Source organism: Apteryx rowi, unplaced genomic scaffold (assembly GCF_003343035.1).
Source record: "Apteryx rowi isolate R43461 unplaced genomic scaffold, aptRow1 scaffold_168, whole genome shotgun sequence".
NCBI classification, from domain to species: Eukaryota; Metazoa; Chordata; class Aves; order Apterygiformes; family Apterygidae; genus Apteryx; species Apteryx rowi.
Window position 1 is genome coordinate 290,114 of NW_020447952.1, and position 21,248 is coordinate 311,361.

A 21,248-nucleotide genomic window follows, 5' to 3' on the forward strand; every position below is an offset into this window, starting at 1 on the left:
GGTCCCCTGACCAACAGAGGACAGCAACGATGCTGAGCAGGCACTTAAATTAGGCCCAAATGATACTAAATGCATGACAATTTAGATTTCAAAAAAGAAATTAGCATTTACTAATCCACCTGGACAACGCAGAACCGAAGGTAGGATTTCTGTAGTCTACAAAAGGTACGGACCTCGTCTTTGAGAGAAAAGCACAGTAGTTACTCCCTGCAGCCTTACAAGCAAAAGCAGCCGCGTTCCTGTGGAAGAGGCACGTGGTGCCTGCATGCCTGCTGTCCAGCCATATGCAATTCCTCCCCGTGCTTTAACCGGGCTGGGAAAAGGGGATGTGCTTGCACTGGGCTCCACACGCAACGTTTCATCTGAACACCATAACAGTCATGAGCAAAATTAACCTTTTTACCAGCCTCCCACRTAACCATGGTGATAAGAGCTGATTTCAGGTTTTGTTTAATGAGGGCAGCGTACCCAGCAGGTTCTGGCACTTCAAAGTCTGCTTTGAAGCTGTCTGAGAGTAACATGTTGTGGACACCACTGAACTTCTCTTCTACAGGTAACAAGACACCGTCTGGTGGAACCAAAACCAGTTAAGTTGTTTTTTATGCACGTCTGTGATGCTCCTAGCTTTAAATAGACTTGCATGCTACAAGACGCACTCACTTTGTACATATTGATAGCTACTCAGCCAAAGTACATTAAAGAAAAAAAAAAATCAGATAAGCTAATGTCATGGTCATAGGAGGAGGCGGAGGAACCAGTAACTTTAAGTTTTTTTTCTGAAATAGCATCTTATATTCTTATAAGAGTGTTACATAACTATAGCAGAAAAGAAATTTTTCTTTACCACACAGAATAACATTTTGGAAAAGTTTCAAATATGTTTAAAAGGAATTTTTAAAAACCCAGATGGTAAAAAAATAAGAGAATTAGCTAAGGAATGGGTACCTCCTCAAGTCTTTCTATCAGAGATGCTAATTTCTACATGCATCCAAACTGAAAAGCAAGCTTATTTTTCCATCCTTACTTTAGACGCATTGCTAGAATCTGTTGGGGAGTATTTTTGCATTTCACACAACTGAATTAATGGAATATGTACTATATGTAACAGTTTTTATATTATATGCAAAAAAAAAGAAGAAAAACAAATCAATGATACTTACTCCTGTACTGACAAGAGACAGCATAATTCTTTCATTTAAGGCTAATGTTTCTCCTTGCTTCATCTTGATTCTCTTCTTATCTAAACATTTCATTGCATACCTGAAAATATTAACCGTTCAGAAAAAGCACCGGAAAAAGTTTCCTCATATGCACAGTACTTTTTACAAGCAGTTATGCAATGTATATTCACAGTAGCCTGTACACAGCCTCTTTAAAGACTTGCACATGATATTCGAAATATCATTACATGACTAAACAAGAAAGTCTCCAAAATCTCACAGAAAGAAAACAATTTTCATCAGAAGCCTCCTAACAAAGAAATACGCTTAAACAAATAGTTCTGAGTCCAGCAGTAAGATACCATAATGATATGGGAATTATGCATCATAGGTCCATTCTTCAATACCTTTAAGCAAGGATTTGTAGTTTGAATTAATACAGGTCCCATTATACCTCCATTTAATTCTAATGCTTTCAGCTGTACTGGGAAAGTAATATCCTAAGCACATACTAGGTTTTTCAACTTTTTCCTGAAGTTCACATTCTACTCCCAAAAGATGGTCAGATAAACTCAAGGAAGCTTTTTAATCTTCTTCTACCATTTGTACTACATAAAATTAATGAGTGGCTATTACAAAACGCCTCTGAAGAGATCCACAAGAATAATCATCTGTGCCTCACTGCTTTTGGTACCATCCTTGCAGACAGCCAGGGGCTGGTTCCCAACTGCAGCCCTGTTCACGGGAACTACAGTCAGGAGGCAGCTCCTGGCTGATGCCAGCCGGTGCCCACTCCATAGATGCAAGGCCAAAGATAACACGAATTTTTTATCATCAAACTTTTAAATAAAATACTGTAGTTAGCACAATAAAGCTACAGTTTTATAAAGTAATAAAGCTTTGCTTGAAAAAGAATGTTACCCTAACAACCACCAAACGAGTAGGATATATCATGGTCAGCAGATATTTTTTCAAAATGCTCAGTGAGCCTCCTATTAGACAACAGCAGAGAAGGACACAGAAAGACATTTACTTTCTTCCACAGAAGATTTCTAGACATGGGCAGACATGGATTTTTAGAACAAGGCCATTCATTTCAAAATATTCTCTGGAAAACACTACATTACAGCATGACATCAATGCGCACTGACTGCACACTGAGCAGCTCTGCATGGAAACGGGGCCTCGTGTCATCTTCTCTTTGCACGTCATCACTAGCGCTCCCTATACGAGCAATGTCACCGCTTGCCACGCACGTGTTGTGAGCGGGGGAAAGTTAGAGTGAACATACTGGAACTATAAGTTTCTAAAAACCAGGAATATATTCGCAGCATGGGTTCTTGCTGAGAAGTCTGTAAACAACAACTATAAATAGCATTTCACAAGCTACCCTTTACTTATGCTTTGACGTTACTGATCAAGGTGAATGACTGGGGCCATTTAAGGCTGATTGAAATCAAGTATTTCAGTCATTCTTATATCAAATTACATGCTGAAAAAAGCACTGCTATCCAAGACTGCTTTTTGAATTGCATTTCTTGCCCCTATTTATATGTCCTTGAAGGAGGTGATGTGAAAGAAGCCTCAGGTGTATCTTTGTGGGTTAGTGCAACACCAATGGCATTTACCTTGGAGGGGTGGCTTCCCAAGCTCCTTGCAGACAGTAAGTGCAGCAGAGGCAGCCATCTAGAGTGGACGGGATCTGGATTAGGGATGGGTAAACAGGTTTGGATTAAGAAAGAAATAAACCAAACCTCTACCCAGAAACTGAGCCTAATCTAAAGTTTCACTTCAAGTTTGAAAATTTTGGCTTTCCTGCATTTCACTTCCGTTTACTCTATTTATACCTGAAAAAAAACTGTCCTTTGCTTGCCATCCTAGTCCCAAGGCTTATCCACCTCCTGCCATGGCAAAAGTCAGACGTCAGAATGACTGGGAAGCTGAGAGCTACCTCTTCAGGGCAGAAGTCTGTTTAGTGTGGCTCAAGCTAAATAAAATGTTTGGTTTTCTACATAGACAAATTAATCAACTGTACATGGACGAAAGTACCAAAGCAAGAATAAAGACAGTATTGTTAGGAGGAGGAGGAGGAGGAGGAGGAGGAGGAGGAGGATGTATACTTGAGGTCACTGCAAAAATATTGAGAATAAAAGCAACTTTAAGAGGTCTTCCACTTATTAATAGCTCAGAATTTTATTATCAAGGATGTTAAGCATACACAATTGCCAGTGAAGCCAGCTATAACTGCAGAGACTCAGCTCTTCAAACATGCTGTGCTCATACAGAAGAGAAATGTGTAAGGATGGTCCTTGGACTAAAATTGTTAGGAGAAGAGCAAGATGAAAGGAAAAAAAACACCAAGAAAAATTTGGCAAATTAGAGCCTAAATGTTCAAAACACAACCTAGTGGGACAATTACACCTAAAACTTGAAGTCTGTTGATTAGGAGAGGAGGTGTGTGAATGACAGCACCAGGAGAAAACCAAAACACACAGGGGTTGATCTTGGAGTTCCCCCTTAGAGCTCTGTTTAACAGAAGTTCAACMCTGGAACTACATTCTTCCCAGTGTAAGCAAGCATCACTGCTTTTGCCACTGAAACATGTGCTCATGAGGGGAAAAACTTTCTTAATTTATATAAATGTAGAATGCCATATTCAGAATCTGCCCAGGCATTATCCTACAAATTGAAAAGCACTAGGGTCATATTCCCATATCATCTTTTAACCTTACCTTATGATGACTCATTTCCCACCTGCTCAACACCTCCATTCTGTGAGGTTACCATCCACCTCCTTAACGGARGTAGCTCAAACCAAGCTGGAAAACTTCACCCAAAGAAGAAGGGGAAGCACCAGCTACATGATATGTTTCATGGAGAGAACAGCAACCTTCAGCAGATGAGGGATAACACCTCACACAGTCACCAGTTTCCACAAAAACATTGTTCTGCACTGTCAGGCTCTGATCCAGGAAATCATTTAAGTGCATACTTAATTTTAAACACATGTGCAGTCTCCATTAATTTGGACAAGACCATTTAAATGAAGGATGTGCTTCAGAGCTCTACTAGATTGGAGCCTCACTGCCTGGGACATAACAGGATCAAATATCAAATGAAACTTAAAGATGATCCAGAAATCAGAACCTCTTGGCATAAAATTTAATTCCAATGAAGTACACAGTAATGTGACACTGCTCTGCAGTGATTTTGTAATAAATTATTGGAAGGATTTCTTACATAGTTCAGAGTTTACAATTATCTTTAAAATATAGTGTGTATATACTCACATTTTTCCAGTGTCTGCTTTTCTGCAGCCATACACTTCACCAAATCCCCCTCTTCCAATTATTCTATGTACACTAAAATCATTCATAGTCAGCTGTAAGTACAAAAAATAGGCTTCATTTTTCAATATTATGAAACTTACTGTGAAAATCTCTAAATAATCTTCTAATGTATTAAGAGACTTAACTATTATTATCCATATAGTATTCACTGTTCTGGAAAATGCAGCACCTTAATGTTTATTTTTCAACATACTTGCAAGCACTAGAGTCTAAAGAGTAACAAAACTCAGTAAGACAAAAATGAGACTGTTGTTAGCAAAGACACTGACAGTCTCATTCACAACGAAGTCTGCAGAAGAGGGTGGCTGTTTCTACAGACAAAGAAGTTGCAGGAGAGGCACGTGGAGGGACAAAGCAGAAGCTAAGTTTAAGAATACTGGAGACAATGTCTGAATTGTAATGGGAAAAAGAAGAGAGGATGGTGTGTGGTTGTTAAAGAGAAGCACTTCTAGCACTTCACTTTCTTTCAGCTATTGTAAAATCATAAGGCTATTAAATCAAGACAGGCAGAAAGGATGTCCAGAAACGAATTGTTAAGACTGAACATCTAAGAATAGAACAGCAGAACAGCAACATTCACTGTACTTCTTAACAAGGCCTTTTAAGAAGCAGTATTCAAAATTGAACGTTTTCTTTCCCATATCAGCCTTTGACAAGATAAATACGATTGTAAGTACTTACATGAATATTTAGTTCTACGTTTTTCCATTGACAAAATCTAGTAAACTTGTCACTGTAGAAAAAAAGTTTAAAAGTTACCTGAGACTACTATTTAAAGTATTATAGGAAACATCAACACTCTGGTATTGAAAATAAAATTTACCTTAGGGTGAGTTGTGATAATTAGTAATCAATAACCTTCTTTACAAACAACTCTAATCTCTCCCYCCAATAATTACTCAACAGTACATACTTAATATTTTGCACCCTTATAAGAGAAAGATATCATATGAGATTATCCTTGCAACTGTAAGTGCTCAATATTTCCTTATATCTTTCAGACTCTGTTTTTAATTTTTTAAGGCAACTAACAAACTAACTTTGGAACTAACAAACATTTGAATTACAGAAAGAAAAAGATAATTTTAAGAAAACAAAGGCAGCTCAATGTATGTTAATGAACCACAGTATATGCCAAGGAACATTTTAAACTCATTTTATCTTAAAATAGGAAAAACATCAATATTATTGGAAGCTGTTGCCAAAAAATGTTTTCCTATTTCAAAATAAATTATTAACTATTTATATTCAAAGACAGACATTTTTACAACTATTTCAGTTTGTCTGTAGAATACCACCACACCATTTAATATGGTATAGTTGGCAGTAGGTGGACAGGGGCCAAATTTTACAGACCCTGCCCACAAGAGTAGCTCCGTTTAGGTTAAGATGGCTATTCAGATCTTTTCTGTTTTATTGCAAGGCGTCCAGATACAAAACAGAATTACTGGGTCTTTCAGTCACACAGAAGAGATGGTTATTCATGAAAATATCCCATAAAAACATAGTCTGAGATTTTTTAGAACCTTTCAGATCAAACTCTAAGCAGTCTGTTCTTACTGCTACATGGAGCAATAGAACGATCTCCCGCTACCCTTAGAATTTTGTCACCGACACATCCTGACGTTTATCACGACATACACAAAGCTAGCCATTTGCAGCTTGCTCATAATATACTAACAAATAATTAAACAAAGTTCACTAAACATTTTTAGCCTTATTTTACAGCAATACTTCAGGGACCTGACTACCTCCTAGATTAGGTAGAAAGTTCACGCAATACATTATGTTCATACCTTTCCATAAATTTTTGAAATATTTTTCCTCGGAGACTATCACAGATTTCTTCTATATATGGCTAAAAAGGATTAAGAAACACACTTAATATTAAAGCACATAACAAATTGACTAGGCAATACTATCCATTAAATATAATTCATGTGTTAAAGTTCCAGAATTTGCTGCCATTAGAAGCTCAGGCTACTATTAAATTTTAAAAGCCAACATCCAGTCATTTTAAAAATCTGCAATGAGCCTAATTCTGCAAGGTGCTGAGAATTGGCTCTGCACGCTGAACATCAGCCCTATGTAACCACAGTATTTACTGTAATTTCCTTGAATTAGGCTCATTGAAGCATTTAAGCTTCATTTAGCTTTTGGAACCTGAGCAGTTGTGCTGAACATATGGTATTTTCATGAGCTAGAAAATCTTAAACGTTCTCCTTGTGGGTGTTGTATAAAACCTGTGTATTACACCTATCTATGGACAACAAGAGGAAGCAAATACTGAAGCTTTACAGCACCCAACTGGAAGCTTTTCTTTCACATGTGTTTAAACACAATACACGTTCACTCCTTTGGAGTCTATCCATCCCACAGAGCTGCTGCCACATTTAATCTTTTTCATGCTTCTCTCCTCTCTGTCCTTAGTAAGATATCAGTATCTTCAATTCATAAGTGACTTTTTCTATAGAGAAATACTTTTTCTTGATGTGTTATGGCATGCAGTGATTTCAAATCCCAACCCAATTAGCAGTGAGATCCAACTCAAGCAATGTAGTTATCAGTTTGTCAGTTCACCTAATTGCAACATTAAACACAGTTCACTGAACAGTAAGAAAAAAAATCAAGCAGGGGCAATATTCACATTTTCACAATGTATACAAATACTTTAAATGTATTGCAAAGGAAATTAAGCCTACAGATACTCCCATGACTGATGAGGTTCATATCTGCAAAAACACACTGGTTTAATTCATCTTAACTATAAAAGTTTGCATCAATCTGAATTTCTTATCTTACATCAGCCTGTATTAGAGCTGTAACAATACAATAAATATTTAATTTCTCATTTCTTTATTTTCTGATGAAAATTAAAACATAAAAGATGAATAATTCAGCAAATGAGCCAGGACATTATTTATTTTTCTATTCAAACTGAGTGCAAGCAAAGCCTATACTTTCTAAAATTCTTTTTTTTTTTTTTTTAAGTTACAAAATAGCACCATAATTTCAATTGGGCAGAAACTCCTATTTCAAAAGGTAACTTCTGACTCGATTTTGCCTTTTGGAGAGGCAGAAAAACACATAAGATAATAAAAACAACAAATTCCTCACCATCATCAACTACAAATAATATACCTGAGAATTAAAGGAAAAATGTATACAACCTGTTGTTACATTAAATCTCACTGCTTTCAAAGATTTCACATTACTTAAACATTAAGGCAAATCCTCCACTTTGTGATTTGGTTTATGCTGACAGGAAGTGCAGCTTCCTGATGCAAAGTGATTTATTCTAAGCCATTTAATGGCTTAAAATTCCACAAATTTAAAAACTATTTCTATTCATATACCAAGGTATATTTTGTTTTAATAAATGTGCTTAAAATGCTTTGGAAAAGAAAAATAGTAATTCATCATTTGTATTCAACTTATACAATGAAATCAGAATGTTTTTCTATTACATAGAGGAATATTTACCAAAACTTTTTTATTCTGTCTCCTTAAATATGTACCAAGTCACTCACTGTCAAATAAGTGAGGAAAACTTGAACATTCAGACTGTCTTAACCTACCTGAAAAAGGCTGGCTGGCACTTGTTTCTTGGCTAAATGCATTTGCACATGATCTACAGCTTGTTTCGAAAAAGGCTTTTGAAAAAGAAAAAGAAAAATTACAAACAGTTGGAAATGTTAAAGTTTCATTTAAGGTCTCCAGCACTGTCATTCTTTTAATCATATGAAAAATAAACGTATTTCAAAATGAATGTAATAAAGCTTTCACTAAGTACATTATTGTAAAGTGTGCTGAATGCAGCATCGATCCCATTATTCTAAAGCTAAAGGCGAGGAGAGGGGAAGAAGAGGAGGAGAAAGGTGAAGATAAAAGGGCAGGACGATGCTCCTTCATCCAATTTGTGAAAAGAACCATGTATGGGGACAGCTACAGATACAGAAGTGGACATGGACTTTTTCACCGCTAGAGAGACAATAACGCACGCTTAACAAAGAATTGCTTAAACCCCTCCTGCAAAAGAACCCATACAACCAGGGTAAAACACTCTGCAAATTGTTCTTAAAACAAAACCAAACCAAAATCAAATTAAACAGTGTTAACTGTACATCAACGAGCCAGAATTTCAGCTGCAGTAAATGCACGCTTTCATTGACTCTAACAAAGCTGCATCTGTCACGATGCAGCCCCATGTCTTCAATTTATCATATTGCAGCTAAAAGGTCTCCTGTCTCTAGCACAATAAGAAAGATTGCTTGCTATCACACAAATTAAAGAAGAAAATCTTTATGCGACCAGTCTTAGATAAAATCTCAACTTTTACTCTAAGCTTTCAAGGTTGTTGCAGGGTTTGGGAAGGGATAAAGTTGGGTTTTCTATTTATTTATTTATAAATGTACATTTTTGTGTGCGTGTGTGTGCACACGTGTGCACAGATGCACTCAAGTACAGACACACAAACTATCTACACTCATTTTATCTTATTTTAAAATATAGCTTTAGTTTAAAGAAATCATATAAAATAGATAAATCCTCCAAATATTTCCTTTGTGCGTCACCAAATTTAATAAAAACTGGATCTTTATACTTCATTCCTGGAAAAACAGCTGAATCTGGACAAACCCAGTCCCATGGATTTCAATTTGAAATCCACAGCAAATATTTGTAGAAACAATTCCTTCAGCAATAGTTTTGATTGTTCTCTGAATGAATATCAGTTATTTTAAATTACCACAGCTTCCAAGCCACTCAAAGTAATGAAAAGAAGAGGGTGACATTTAGATGACACACACATGTGAACATGACAGGAGTTCTTTCATTATATATGTGTCATAAATCTGCCGACTTCTGCTAAGACGTTCTTCCTCAGAATCCAGTTTCTCATATTCTTTTATCTGCAATACAAAAGAGAAGGATCACTCAGACCAGCCCATTTTTAATACTTTTCACTCATTAGGTAAAAACAGGACTTTGCTTTGGCTGAAGTTCTATTTCGCTTTATTATTCTCTTAGTCAAGACTCTTAAAGAAGAGCTGCCTGTGATTCTACACCTAAAGCTGACATTAGAGTTTCCTTTTATCTTAGAATTTTTTATGTAAAGAAAGTAATTTACTTGCTTAACATGGCTGCAAAGTTTTGTTTTCTAAAATTTGAAAAGGGCTGAGCAAAAGAGGCACGTTTTGCTCGTTTTACCATTTGCCAGGCTACGGATCTCCATAGGAAGCGGGAAGGTAACCGCATGATGGGACCGGATGGGCAGGGAGAGCCGGGCAAGCCGACACGCACAAGGTGTTTGGAGGTTTTCTCCTCTCTGCTCCGTTCAGCGACGGAGAGCACGGCCACTGCTCCGGCTGCAGGCAGGATCGTTGATCCCTGCTCTCAGACTATCTCACTTGTCGCTCTGGGACATACGCAGGGCCCCAGCGCCAGCAACGCTCCCTGCACCGGCGCAAGAGTTGCAGCGTTATGCACGTGGCACAAGCATCACTCGCGACCGGACCCAGCTCTGAACACAAAACTGGAGTGTCCTGATCAGGAGCAATTACAGCATGTTAAGTAAAGATGGTTACATAAGAACATGAGGCATTCTTCAAATGTTCACGCAGTTCAGGTAAATGTTGGATTTGAATCCTAGATGTCGCTAGAAAGACGGTTTCATACAATCTGTCGGGTTTGTGTTGGTTTGCCATAGCAAGTCAGCATGTTCCACATGAATTAACAGCCAACCCACATGGTTAACGTTACAGAATAAAACTACTGGAAGACTGTCAATTCTCATTAAAATGATTCAAAACATCTCAAAGAAACATTTTTTTTTAATTAATGCAATGCCTCAAAAATAATTAAAAGAACTGGAGAAACCCTGGTGCATATCAGGGTGTCTTTCTTGAACGCAGCCTCCTCTCCTCCATTTTTTGAGCAGACACCATGTAACTGCAGCACCCAAAGCAGTGAGAGGTCTCCTGAAGCAGCCTCCCCACAGCCACCCTGCCACCAAGCCAGCGTCTCTCCAACCTGCCTTTACGGTTGTCTTTTTAACCATTGCAAAATCCCTTTGTCCTCTGCATTTCCAAACATTCTCTAAAACCAAATCAAGATTTTCTAAAGGTCTTGAGAAAAGGACAGTAGACACTCGGACTCTCTCCCACCTGGCCAAATCACCCCATCCTCCACAGAAGTCCCAAAGAGCCGCTCGTGTTAGGACCACGAGCGGTGCCACGCCGCTTACCTGCCTCATCTCCAGCAGTATTTCCGCCCCCTCAAATATGCTTGCCCACTGCAAGCTATGAGATGGTGTGATGAGACACTCTGCTGTGATTATATTTAACGTGCATGCCTGACATTCATAAGCTAATTTTACACATTCATTAAATAGAACATCACTGTACCATGCCAAAAAATACAATGACGGGCAGAGCTAAGGAAGCATCACCATTTATCAAGCAATTTGTCTCTGCTAGCAGCGGTTTCCTCAGCATTACTCTTGACCCAGAGACAATGTACTGTGTCGTCTTGCATTTTAACACTTCCCTGGCAAACTTCAGCTCACCTTCAAAGTGTCTGACAAAGTATCTTTTCAAAATTTGAAATCAGAATGCATTAATTTTCAAGCAGCTAGAAGCAAAGAGTTTTTTTTTATTTTTTATTTTTTAAAAAGCAGATTTGGATGAATCACTCATCCAGCTAAATGTTTGATCGTGACTTAAGCTGCAATAATATGAAATCCCTGGAGTACGGAGCTGTTCTACATCAAGCGATTTTTAATGCAACAGTGTACTCAAATTATTCTACATGTAATGAATGCAGTAAGTAAATCAAATGTTAAAAAAAAAAAAATCCAACTCTTCTGAATCCAGTATGTCATAGAAGAAAATGCAATGAACCTCTCTTTAAATATCTTTAATGGGATTTTTCTAAAAGTGTATGACAAAGCATTTAAAAAATTTTTAGGCAACACTTTGCTAATAACCTAAAAATACAATTTTGAATTGTTTCAGAGATAAAGAAGCAGCTATAAATATCCTGCTAAACAATCTGTTACAACTTGCATTTTTGATTACTGGTGACAGTGATATGTTCAATACATAAAAAGATGGAAACAGTAGAAAAAGATTCCTCTTTATGAAAAGGGAGCATCTAATTTGAGCGGGGGAATTGTATATTGCCAGGAATTTCTTTTCTGACTGACACCAGCTGAGCCTATTTTGGTCTTTTAGCCCGCTAGTGACAAGAACTGGAAGCCGTCAGCCTGGGAGCAATGCAGACAGAAGGTGAGCCGGGGCGGCTTTTCTCAGCGACGCTGAGCAATTCCGGCTGCCTCGCTGAAGCGCATATATGCCTTAAGCCAATGCAACACCTCCGAGAGGATTAAATACCGTTTTATCCCTAGTGTCCCACACCCAAGAGCGGTGAGCGGAGCACTAAGGATCCCTGGTGCCCGCAGGGAGGGACGGGGGAGCAGGAGGAGGAGGAGGAGAAGCGACACCTCTTCCTCCGTGCAGGACCGAGGGGAGCCGAGCCCGGAGCCGCCAGCGATTTCCATGGCAACCGCCATCCGCGATGCCCGCGACGCGCAAACCGCCTGTGTTTGGGAAACCGCGCTCCATTTTCTGCTGGGGTGCTTTGGGACAGGGCGAGATGGGTTTGCCTTATTTTAGGCTTTCTGCCTTAAAGGAAAAAATCTTCACTGTGCGTAACAGAGAACACAGGCTAACGTCGGCTACAAGGGAAAACACCCCGGTTTTGCTTTTGGGGCTTTTTGAAAGAAGGAATCCACTGCTGTAATTCCAGTGAAAACTAGCAAATGCTAATTACTTTTCTGTAACTTCATCTCTATATTTGTAGCTGAACTAAGATTTATCACCATCTTCGCAAGTGAAGATCAAAAGCACGTCCCGTTTCTCAACACAGATCTTGGCCTAACTTTAAGGTATCAGGGACATTAGCAATCGGAGACTTGAGATGAGCCTAATTTAGAGCTCATTTCTTATGAATATTTCAAGTTACCCATAGTCAGGGTGCACCTTATGATAAAAAACATYAATAAGCCTAAATACATTTTAATCTCTATTAAGATTCTCCCTCTCCCATCATCCTCTGGGTATTTTTCAAGTTATCCTTGGATGTGAGAATGTGCTGAATAAACACATGGTTAAGTGTCTGCATCAGTAACTTTTTTCCAGTGTTTTTTTCAATATCTGCCTCAAAATGAAATATACTTTACTCTCCAAGGGCAAAAGCTGTATCAGGACCTTTTGAAGTGCTTTGTTAATTGATGTTTAATAAAGAGACATTGTTTCAGTACATGCAAATAAAAGCACTGTTAAAATTTGAGCTAAGTAGATTTCTGCTACAAATATTCCATTTTCTAAACCTTAACTATATAATCATTATTAATCAGACTGAAAAATCATCTATACTGTTCTGCTAATATGTACTATTAGAGTACTCTACCAAATTACCAACTGCATTAAATAGTTATATGACCATTTTTTAAAATCTCTCAAACATGTTTAAATGATAAGTTTGTTCCTTTGAGTTGCAATTATTGCTGTATAAAATATTGTATCTTATGAATCAACCATTCAGGAATGGAAGCTGAAATGAACCAGAGCAAGAGGCATCCCTGTGCGTCCTTCCTCTCCCCGGAGCATCCCCTGCCCTACTGCCCGGCTGCCGGCCCTCCCGGCCGCGTTCCCGAGCGCACGGTCCCAAGGCCAGCTACAAGGCAGCTTACCTCTTCGTAAAACTTCAGTTGAGGGACAGCTTCATCGATTTCATTCATGCAATAGTCTTTAAAAAGCAAAAATCCTGAAAAACAAAATCAAACACTTTTCAGGAAAAAAAACGCACCTGTAATACAATAACTTGTAACAAAGAACACACAGAAACAGGGAGCTTTGTGGATTGTGTATAGCTGTGTAAGTATTCTTAATTGCCAAGGTTTAACAACAATGATAAGTGGCTCTACAGCCTTCTGAACAGAAAAAGATTATACACGTAACTCATCTCCCATAGATGTATTAAGCATATTCCAATTTCTACCTACTAGAAACTTTATAAGAAGTTTACATAACACACTGAAATTTTCCACTCCTCTACACTGACCAGTTTTGGAGGGTTTTTTCCCCCACAGTAAAAAAATAGATATCCATATAAATTCATAAATTTTGTTATTTGAAATAGTCTTACCTTCATTTTTTTTTAGCAATAAGAACACATTTTTCTTAGTGCCTTTACACATTTATTTTAGAAGCACTGGTTAATGTTATCTCCAATACATTTTACAGCATGACAGATCACATTAGAGTCTTTACAGGCCCTTTGCAAGTCATTTAACGTCTAGGCTCTGCACTCTGCCCCTGGCCTTCTCCCTTCTGAGCATCTCGCGCAGCGTTACACAAGCTTTGGTTCGCAGAGGTACTGCCCTTGCCTCCGCCTGAGCTGCTGTCTGCTGCCCCAACTACCCTTTTACTTACCACGGGTATCTGTTGTCACAGCTAATTGCTTGGGTTACCTGCAAGTCCTTTAGAGCTGCGAACGAAGACGCTTTCAGCGCATTTCGGCAGGCAATACCTTTCCTCATTTAGGCTTACTATGTACTTATGGAAAGCATACCCAATTCCAATTAAGCATAGTCCAAATTTGGGGGTGGGGGGGTGTCAAAATATCTCAAATAAAAGATGAGTCAACAAACGAGTAAACACAGCAGCTACTGTCACTGAAAATCTGCTGCGGTGCAAGGCTCCTCTCAAAACCAAAGCGCTCTTGTGCCCACGAAGTTCAACGGAACAAAACCATCCACAGTATCACCAAGAACCGAAGGACCAAGCAATTTAATTCGCAATGCTGCTAAAACATTACTGAGGTTCATCCTAACCTAAGCAAAATTAAACTGCAATTCTGTTAACRTATTCAGATTTTCCCCTTCGTCCAGTGAGAAAGGCATGAGAGAAGAAAGGAGATATTTCTGAAAGAGGCAGGACACAGGCAGAAGCCTGACAGATCAAGTACTAGGCTTCTGCTATTGAACCACAATAGTGTTGAGGAAAGTGCATCCTCTGACTAATAAATACGTAACCCACATTTCTAAAACATTTGTGGGTCAAAGCGTTCAAATGGATGTCCCTGTGTTACAGTTAACGAACCAGAACATCAAACAAAAACGTCCGTTTGTGAGAAGGAAAGAGAGGTGAGAACTCTGACCACGTCACCTGGCTGCCTCTGAAGGCGCAAAGCTGCACTGCCACATTCTGTAGAGAGAGCGATTTACGGCAGTTACCACTGATAAAGCAGCTACAGTTCCCCATATGCCGAATTTCAACTTAAACGGTCCACGAAAAAAATCATTCTGAGAAGGAAAAATATCTGTACACCACAAAACATCCAACGAAGCGCCAGGCGCGCACGTGCCGCGACGCCAAAGCGGGGAGGCTCCGTGGAGGGAAGGCGCAGGGGAAGCGGCAGCGTCTCCACCGCAGCCACGCCGCCGGGCAAAGCCCCGTCTGGCCTCCTCGCGGACGTTCAGCTGGCAAGCACACTGCGTCTTAGCAGCCTTAAAAATTAAATTCAAYGGCGCAGAAAAATAAGAACACCTTCGTATTTGAATATGCTGCTTCTTGCAATTTCATAAATGTTCAATCACTAGTAAACTCATCACGAAATTCTAGGACCATCATACATCTCAGACGTTACGTTATTGTTCTCCAAAAAGTCTTTGCAATGAACGGGGAATTCTCTCCTGCCCATAGGAACCCGAGCACGGCCAGCCTCCGCCAAACAGCGCAGGCCACTGCTTCCCTGCCACAGCAAACCCTTCCCTAACCTCCTGTGCCCAGGTAAAGTAAATAACAGTAAATAAAGGACATTTGGGGACTGGAAGATGTCCATGCAAATCAGAGATGAGGAAGAAAATAGTTTAAGCACAGTCCATAAAAGATGTGGTTCATCACATAAAAAGTTTGGGAATTGCTATAATACAGTATACTCTTTGTAATATACTCAGAAACTATTACGTTGCAGTAGGTTTCTTGCCAAAAGGCAAGGTGGCATCTATACCAGAGATCTACAAGCAAAGGTTGCTTTGTTTGTCTATAAATTAAAAATATTTCTGTAAATATTGTACATCTCCTTTGTCTTTCATCAACTAGCTATGATACTTCAAAAACCCAAGTTTCCACTGGATGTTGCATTTGTGATGCCACAGGGGAGGAAGGAGATGACATCTAGTTAAATAAAAATCTGGGTTTTTTTGTTTTGTTTTGTTTTTTTACAAATAATCATCTCAACTTCATAACATACAGGAAAACCTTTTTTCTTTTCCTTTGTTTATTGACTGAAATGCTTCTTGGAAGAAAAATTGTTCTCACATACTGCATCATTTAACATCAAGTAAACATACCAAACTGATCCGCATGTTTTCAGTGTGTGTAAGGGTTGATACAGAGGACACCAAAAAGTGTAAAGTTAAAAAAGGTAAAGTTTTGCATATAGAAAAGCATTTAATAGTCAGTTATGAAAATCATGTGCTTCAACTCCCTACTGTCTAATTTTATCAAAGACCTACAGAAAAAAAACTGCAAACTACTCATAAGCAAAACYATTAATCACGGTGGACGAAGCATCACTAATCAGGCAAACAAAAGTGTTAATTCACATGAACTGGAAGTGATTTATCAGCCTCTTGATAGGGTTTCTCTATAGCTTCATCTGGATCCCAAGTTAAATTTCATAATATAAGAGCTCTGTTTCACTGGGGCCCCTTTGATTTATTTGGTCATAATCAGGATGTAAAAARTGCGATTCTGACCGGAGATCTGCAATACTCTGCTTGATTACTTTAGCTGATTAGGATGATATTCTGAAGACTATAAAAACTGGKTTTTGTTCTCAAAATGAGGACAGAAGTCTAACTAGATCAAGAGGGKTTTTTTTCCCCCTCTTATGAGATTCTCCAAGTTTTGCAGTTATTCTCAAAAAAAGAAATCATTCTTGAAATATTTTGTAAACAAGTATTTCAAAAACATACACGTTCTCCGATCCTTAAAAGCAATCTGCAAGTATGGCGGTTTGTTTCTTTTCAAAGGCTTGCCTTAGCTTGTATTTCACTGGACGTATCCTTAAGAAAGTCGCCCGGTGTTAGGGAGCAGAGCGGCGCCGTGCTCGGCGCTGCGCGTGCCGGGAGCAGCCTGCCCGGCCAGCCACGCGGCGCCCAGCGGGCAGCGCAGCGCTCTCCCCGGGGCAGCACGCCTAGCCAGGCGCCCGCCAGCGCAAAGCTGCTCCTCTGAAAGCCTCGACGATAACGTCACCCCTCGTCTGTCCACAGGTGACGACCAAGCCCTCGCCTGAAACACGGGTAAATTACTATTTCTAGAGAGCGCAAGCTTTCCCGCATTCGCCTGTCTGCACGGTAAACACGGCAGAAACCAGCTTTTGGTGTGAATCTGAAAATGACAAAAATTCTTTTAAATTCATACTTCTGAGTTTCCCAACTATGCGCTTCATGGAACTAAAAGTAATTTGTTAACTCTTATTTTACACGTGATCAAAAACATCGACAATACAGAGCAAAATAATGCTGAATTAACTGAACTTTTGTTTGGACAATGAACCAAGAAAGATGACAGTCATGTAATTAAGAGACTAAAGAGTGGCACAAACAGAAATGAATGCAGTCAAAGAAGAATCCCTGGCACGTTCCCAGCTACTGGCTGTTGACCAAAAAAACCCACAAACAAAAAAAACCCACAAAGGCAACTGTGGGAGGAGTGCGAAAATACAGCAACACGAATTTTTAACAATGCCATACCAAACATTTTAGCCCTCCTTAATATTTTCCAAACTTTTTAACCATCACAGAATAAAAGGTTCACAGGAAGAGCCAACAAGGAGGAATAGCCTTGTGYTGTCTGCTTTATATAGACCTTTCCTGAGTCTTTTTTCTTTTTTAATTGCATTGCTATGCAAAAACTGGAGACACCTAAAACAAGGAGAAGCAAGATACTTTTACAGATGCTTTACAGTTTCCATTAAAGATGGGCAGAATTATTACAGCAGTATTTTAAAATGCAAGACTGTTAAAAAAAAAAAAAGTACAACAGTAAAGCCAATTACAGCATGGAACGCCTTTTCTCTGTGAGGGAACCAGTGCTCGAATTATTCCCTGTTAGGATACACAGGACATCTGGGAAGGTATTGTAGAAACAAAGACACGGTGAGTCTTCAGGCTCAGCGGGGCAGGAGAGGAAACCAGGGGGCTCAAGGGCCCCCGGCGGGGCGGCGCGCCGGGTCCGGAGAGCAGGGTCCGCTCCGCTCTGCTCCGGAGCATGGCACAGGGGCTTTGCTACGGCAGGAGATCTCGTGGAAATTATCGCAGAGCAAGAGAAATAATTAAGACCAATTTTCTAAGAGTTGTGATAGAAAAAACACTTGAAAAAAAGTCAGTAACATCCAGGTACTTAGAATAATAATATTCTAACACTTGGGGAATCTTTAACTCTCAAATTAGAGCATCAGCTTTTATCAGCTATTCACCATTTTCTTTCGGAGGGGTGGGAGGGTAGGGAAGTACATCCGCTATTAAGAAATGTTGTTTAATACCGGTTGGGWTGATACAAAAACAGACTTTTCAAGCTTCCTCTGAAGACCTATTGACTAGGAGTATTCACATATGTATATTAAAACATATTGAATATAAACATGCAATTTATATAGTCATTAAAAAAACTATTCCTTAGGACACCATTTTTACAAACTGAGGGATGATGAATTTTACTGTGTAAAACTTGCTAATCCAAGCTCAGTACCTGTCGAGGACATAAGATGATAATGTAACAGGCACTGCATCTTGTTCCAGAACCTAAGTGGCGCATTTCACATAAACCAATTTCCTTTGAAAGAAAGGTTTCTATTTTTTTAAAAAAGATATATTATAATGAAACCACAAGAAGCACTGTATATCGTAAGCTTTCTAAGCAACAGCCTAGAAAAAGACACACATGCACTGCCCTGAAATCAAATGCCAGGTTATTTCACCCCACAGGCTTTCCATGCAACTTTTAGTTAAGATCCATACCTTACCACTGGAACGTATATATTTTGCATACCTGCAAGACTGCATTTCTTGCTATTATATGACAGCATCTGTACCAGCAGCAGAAATACTGTCTGGTGGCTTCAACACCGGAAAAATGCACTAAAACCGAAACTGGATAGGCAGCTGCAGAGTTCATTAATACTTCTGTAGTGCAAATTAACAACATAATTGCTCATACTGCATGGGAGTTTGGCCAACTGCCTTCAGTAAAGTGAGATCAGGTGCTGGAGTCTGAATTTAGATAGCCTTTTTATTACATTACAGTTGGGGAAATTCACTTCTTCCAGAGTGCAACAGATCATTTTGCATTTGATTGACACGAATCATATTCTGTCAGAGTTTCTCCATGCATCCTAATCAGGCAACCCTGACTGCCATTTTTAAAGTTACCAGCAACACACGTATCATGAGCAGTGCAGTGGGAGTCCAGTTCAATCCTTCTCTTCAACAGGTTGTATTTTGGGAAGCGGAGTGTTGGAATTCCTTATAATTAATTGGGACTCTTGTGATTAATGTATTTTTTTTAAACCTGTTTCATGAAAACAGGGGGAAAAGGTGTCAACTGAGACATCTTCTCTCGAGCCCAGCCCCTCATCCTGCCCGGGTGCAGAGCTGCCAAGTGCCGGTTTGCACGGGAGGAAACGGGACACTGCGGGAAGCCGGCAGTGCCAGCAGGACCCGGACCGACAGCATGAGGGCAAACGCTGCCCGAGGCCCGACGAGAGCAGGATCGCTCCGCACCGGGCTGGCAGGGGGGAAGGCACCGCCACGGTGCCAGGAAGGAGGGAGGTCTGCAGGAAGGAGGTATTGCGAGGGATAACTGATCAGAGGCTGAGAGAGATTCGGGAAACGCGGCTGATGTTTAGGGACAAGGAATGAAGAAGGATGTGGGGGCTGTAAAAGGCAGATCTGATAAAGACAGGATGACTCCTGTGGAGCCTGGAGAACTGAGATATTAAGGAAAAAAAAAACCACTGGGGAAGCTGAGAAACAAAAACAGATTGCCCAGTCATGGGTTTATCAACTGTTTGTAGTGACCTGTAATTAATTCACTAAAAATTTACAATACAGGAAAATAGAATCAGAAGCGCCACTCTGCATAATCAAGAGTAGTGTTCAAAAGAATCTAAAAAACCTAAATATTAAAAAAAAATTCAAAAAGACTTGGTGGGTGAATTCTTCATTTAAGAGGTCTTATTCCTTTATTTTTTTTTTATATATATATATTTTTTATATATATATATATATATATATAACAATTTTGAATGACTAACCTTAAACCAGTTGTTCTTTTACAGCGTAACTTCAAATGCAAACATACTGCTCATTCCTCTTTTTGCATTTACAGCTGGTCTGATTATAGAATCAATGTCATCAGCTATCAGCATACTTAAACTTTTATCTTTTCACTGTGTCCTAAATTCAAACAACAATTCCAATTAGAATATAATGCTCTCAGTATGAAAAACACTTCTGTTTTGTCCTTCCGTTGTAACATGGGATTTTGCATTTCCATTGCAGCATTAGGATAGTTCTTCTCTTACAGGTGTTCTAGACAGAGCGAAAAATTATCAGCCAGGAACTGTAGCTCTCAGATAATAGCAAAACTAACTGACAGAAGTAACACTGGATAAGTGACAGTAGTTTTGAGAAGTTCAAGTAGAACAGATGAAAAGCACAATAAGAAGAGTTAACTACATACTGAAAAATAAGACAAAGAACAGAAAGCAGGAATTAAAAAAATTGATAGCGTAAGTAACAGATAAAAGGAACCAGCAATTATTTATGAAATAAAGATGTTGACAGCTTTTTGCTTTAAAGATTTCTTCTTCTTTTCTACATAATTTATACAACTGGATCTATAGCAGTTTATAAAAAAAAAAAAACTCTTCTTTTTTTTCTTAGCTTTTTCTGGTAACACCAAAGTGATGGATCATATCAATAACATACATGGGTGTGAAAGAACAGCTAGCTCCATGCCTCCACTTTCAAAATAATCTTCTCATACCCCAGCCTCTGGACAGTATTTTCTTCCTATTTTGTTTTTATGAACAATCTCAAACAGCTTAGTTTGTCAAATGCCATTAGTTGCCGTAAATCCAATAAGCAAGACAAAAATATCTTTCAAAGAGGGATAAGGAAAGAAGCTTGAACTTCATAGCGCAGTCTCAACTCGATACTCAAGAAGAGATGAGGAGCTATCGGAGATGAGCTGAGCACCAGAAGACTCAGCAGAGAAAGTCTGGGACTATTCAATTAATAGGGCCGTTCCCAGACAGCGTCCCCCCACCAGACACAGGCAGCTTCGCAAGCCTGGGGGGAGGCAGGGGAAGCGAATAGAGTTAACCCATCTCTGCTGAACAAAAAAAAATTACTTTAATTTTTATCTCAAATAATTAAATTTTTCTAACTTGATTTCAAAGTTTTGCACGAAATCCTGACTCTTAAGTCAATGCCAAGACTTGCCCTAAATTCAATAAGGCCTGGATTTTATTTCCTTCAGTATTTCTTACTGCCGGACTCTGGGCGTATGTAGCTGCGGCTGAGAACAGAAATACAGCTAGTAACTCCCCCGTGCAATTCTATTAAACCCGACCTGGCCAGTGACACTATGTTTACAAGCTGATT

General features: G+C 39.2%; 1 protein-coding gene across 1 annotated transcript in view; it reads right to left on the bottom strand.

Moving 5' to 3' along the window:
- Positions 1–21,248, bottom strand: part of GRK3 (G protein-coupled receptor kinase 3) — a 59,470-nt gene that overhangs the window by 25,080 nt on the left and 13,142 nt on the right. The window contains exons 2-8 of the mRNA XM_026060329.1: positions 13,263–13,336; positions 9,319–9,420; positions 8,089–8,163; positions 6,307–6,368; positions 5,192–5,243; positions 4,451–4,542; positions 1,161–1,260 (exon numbers count right to left, since the gene is read on the bottom strand). Of these exons, the coding sequence (XP_025916114.1) occupies positions 1,161–1,260; positions 4,451–4,542; positions 5,192–5,243; positions 6,307–6,368; positions 8,089–8,163; positions 9,319–9,420; positions 13,263–13,336 (557 nt within the window). The remainder of the gene's footprint in view (positions 1–1,160; positions 1,261–4,450; positions 4,543–5,191; positions 5,244–6,306; positions 6,369–8,088; positions 8,164–9,318; positions 9,421–13,262; positions 13,337–21,248) is intronic.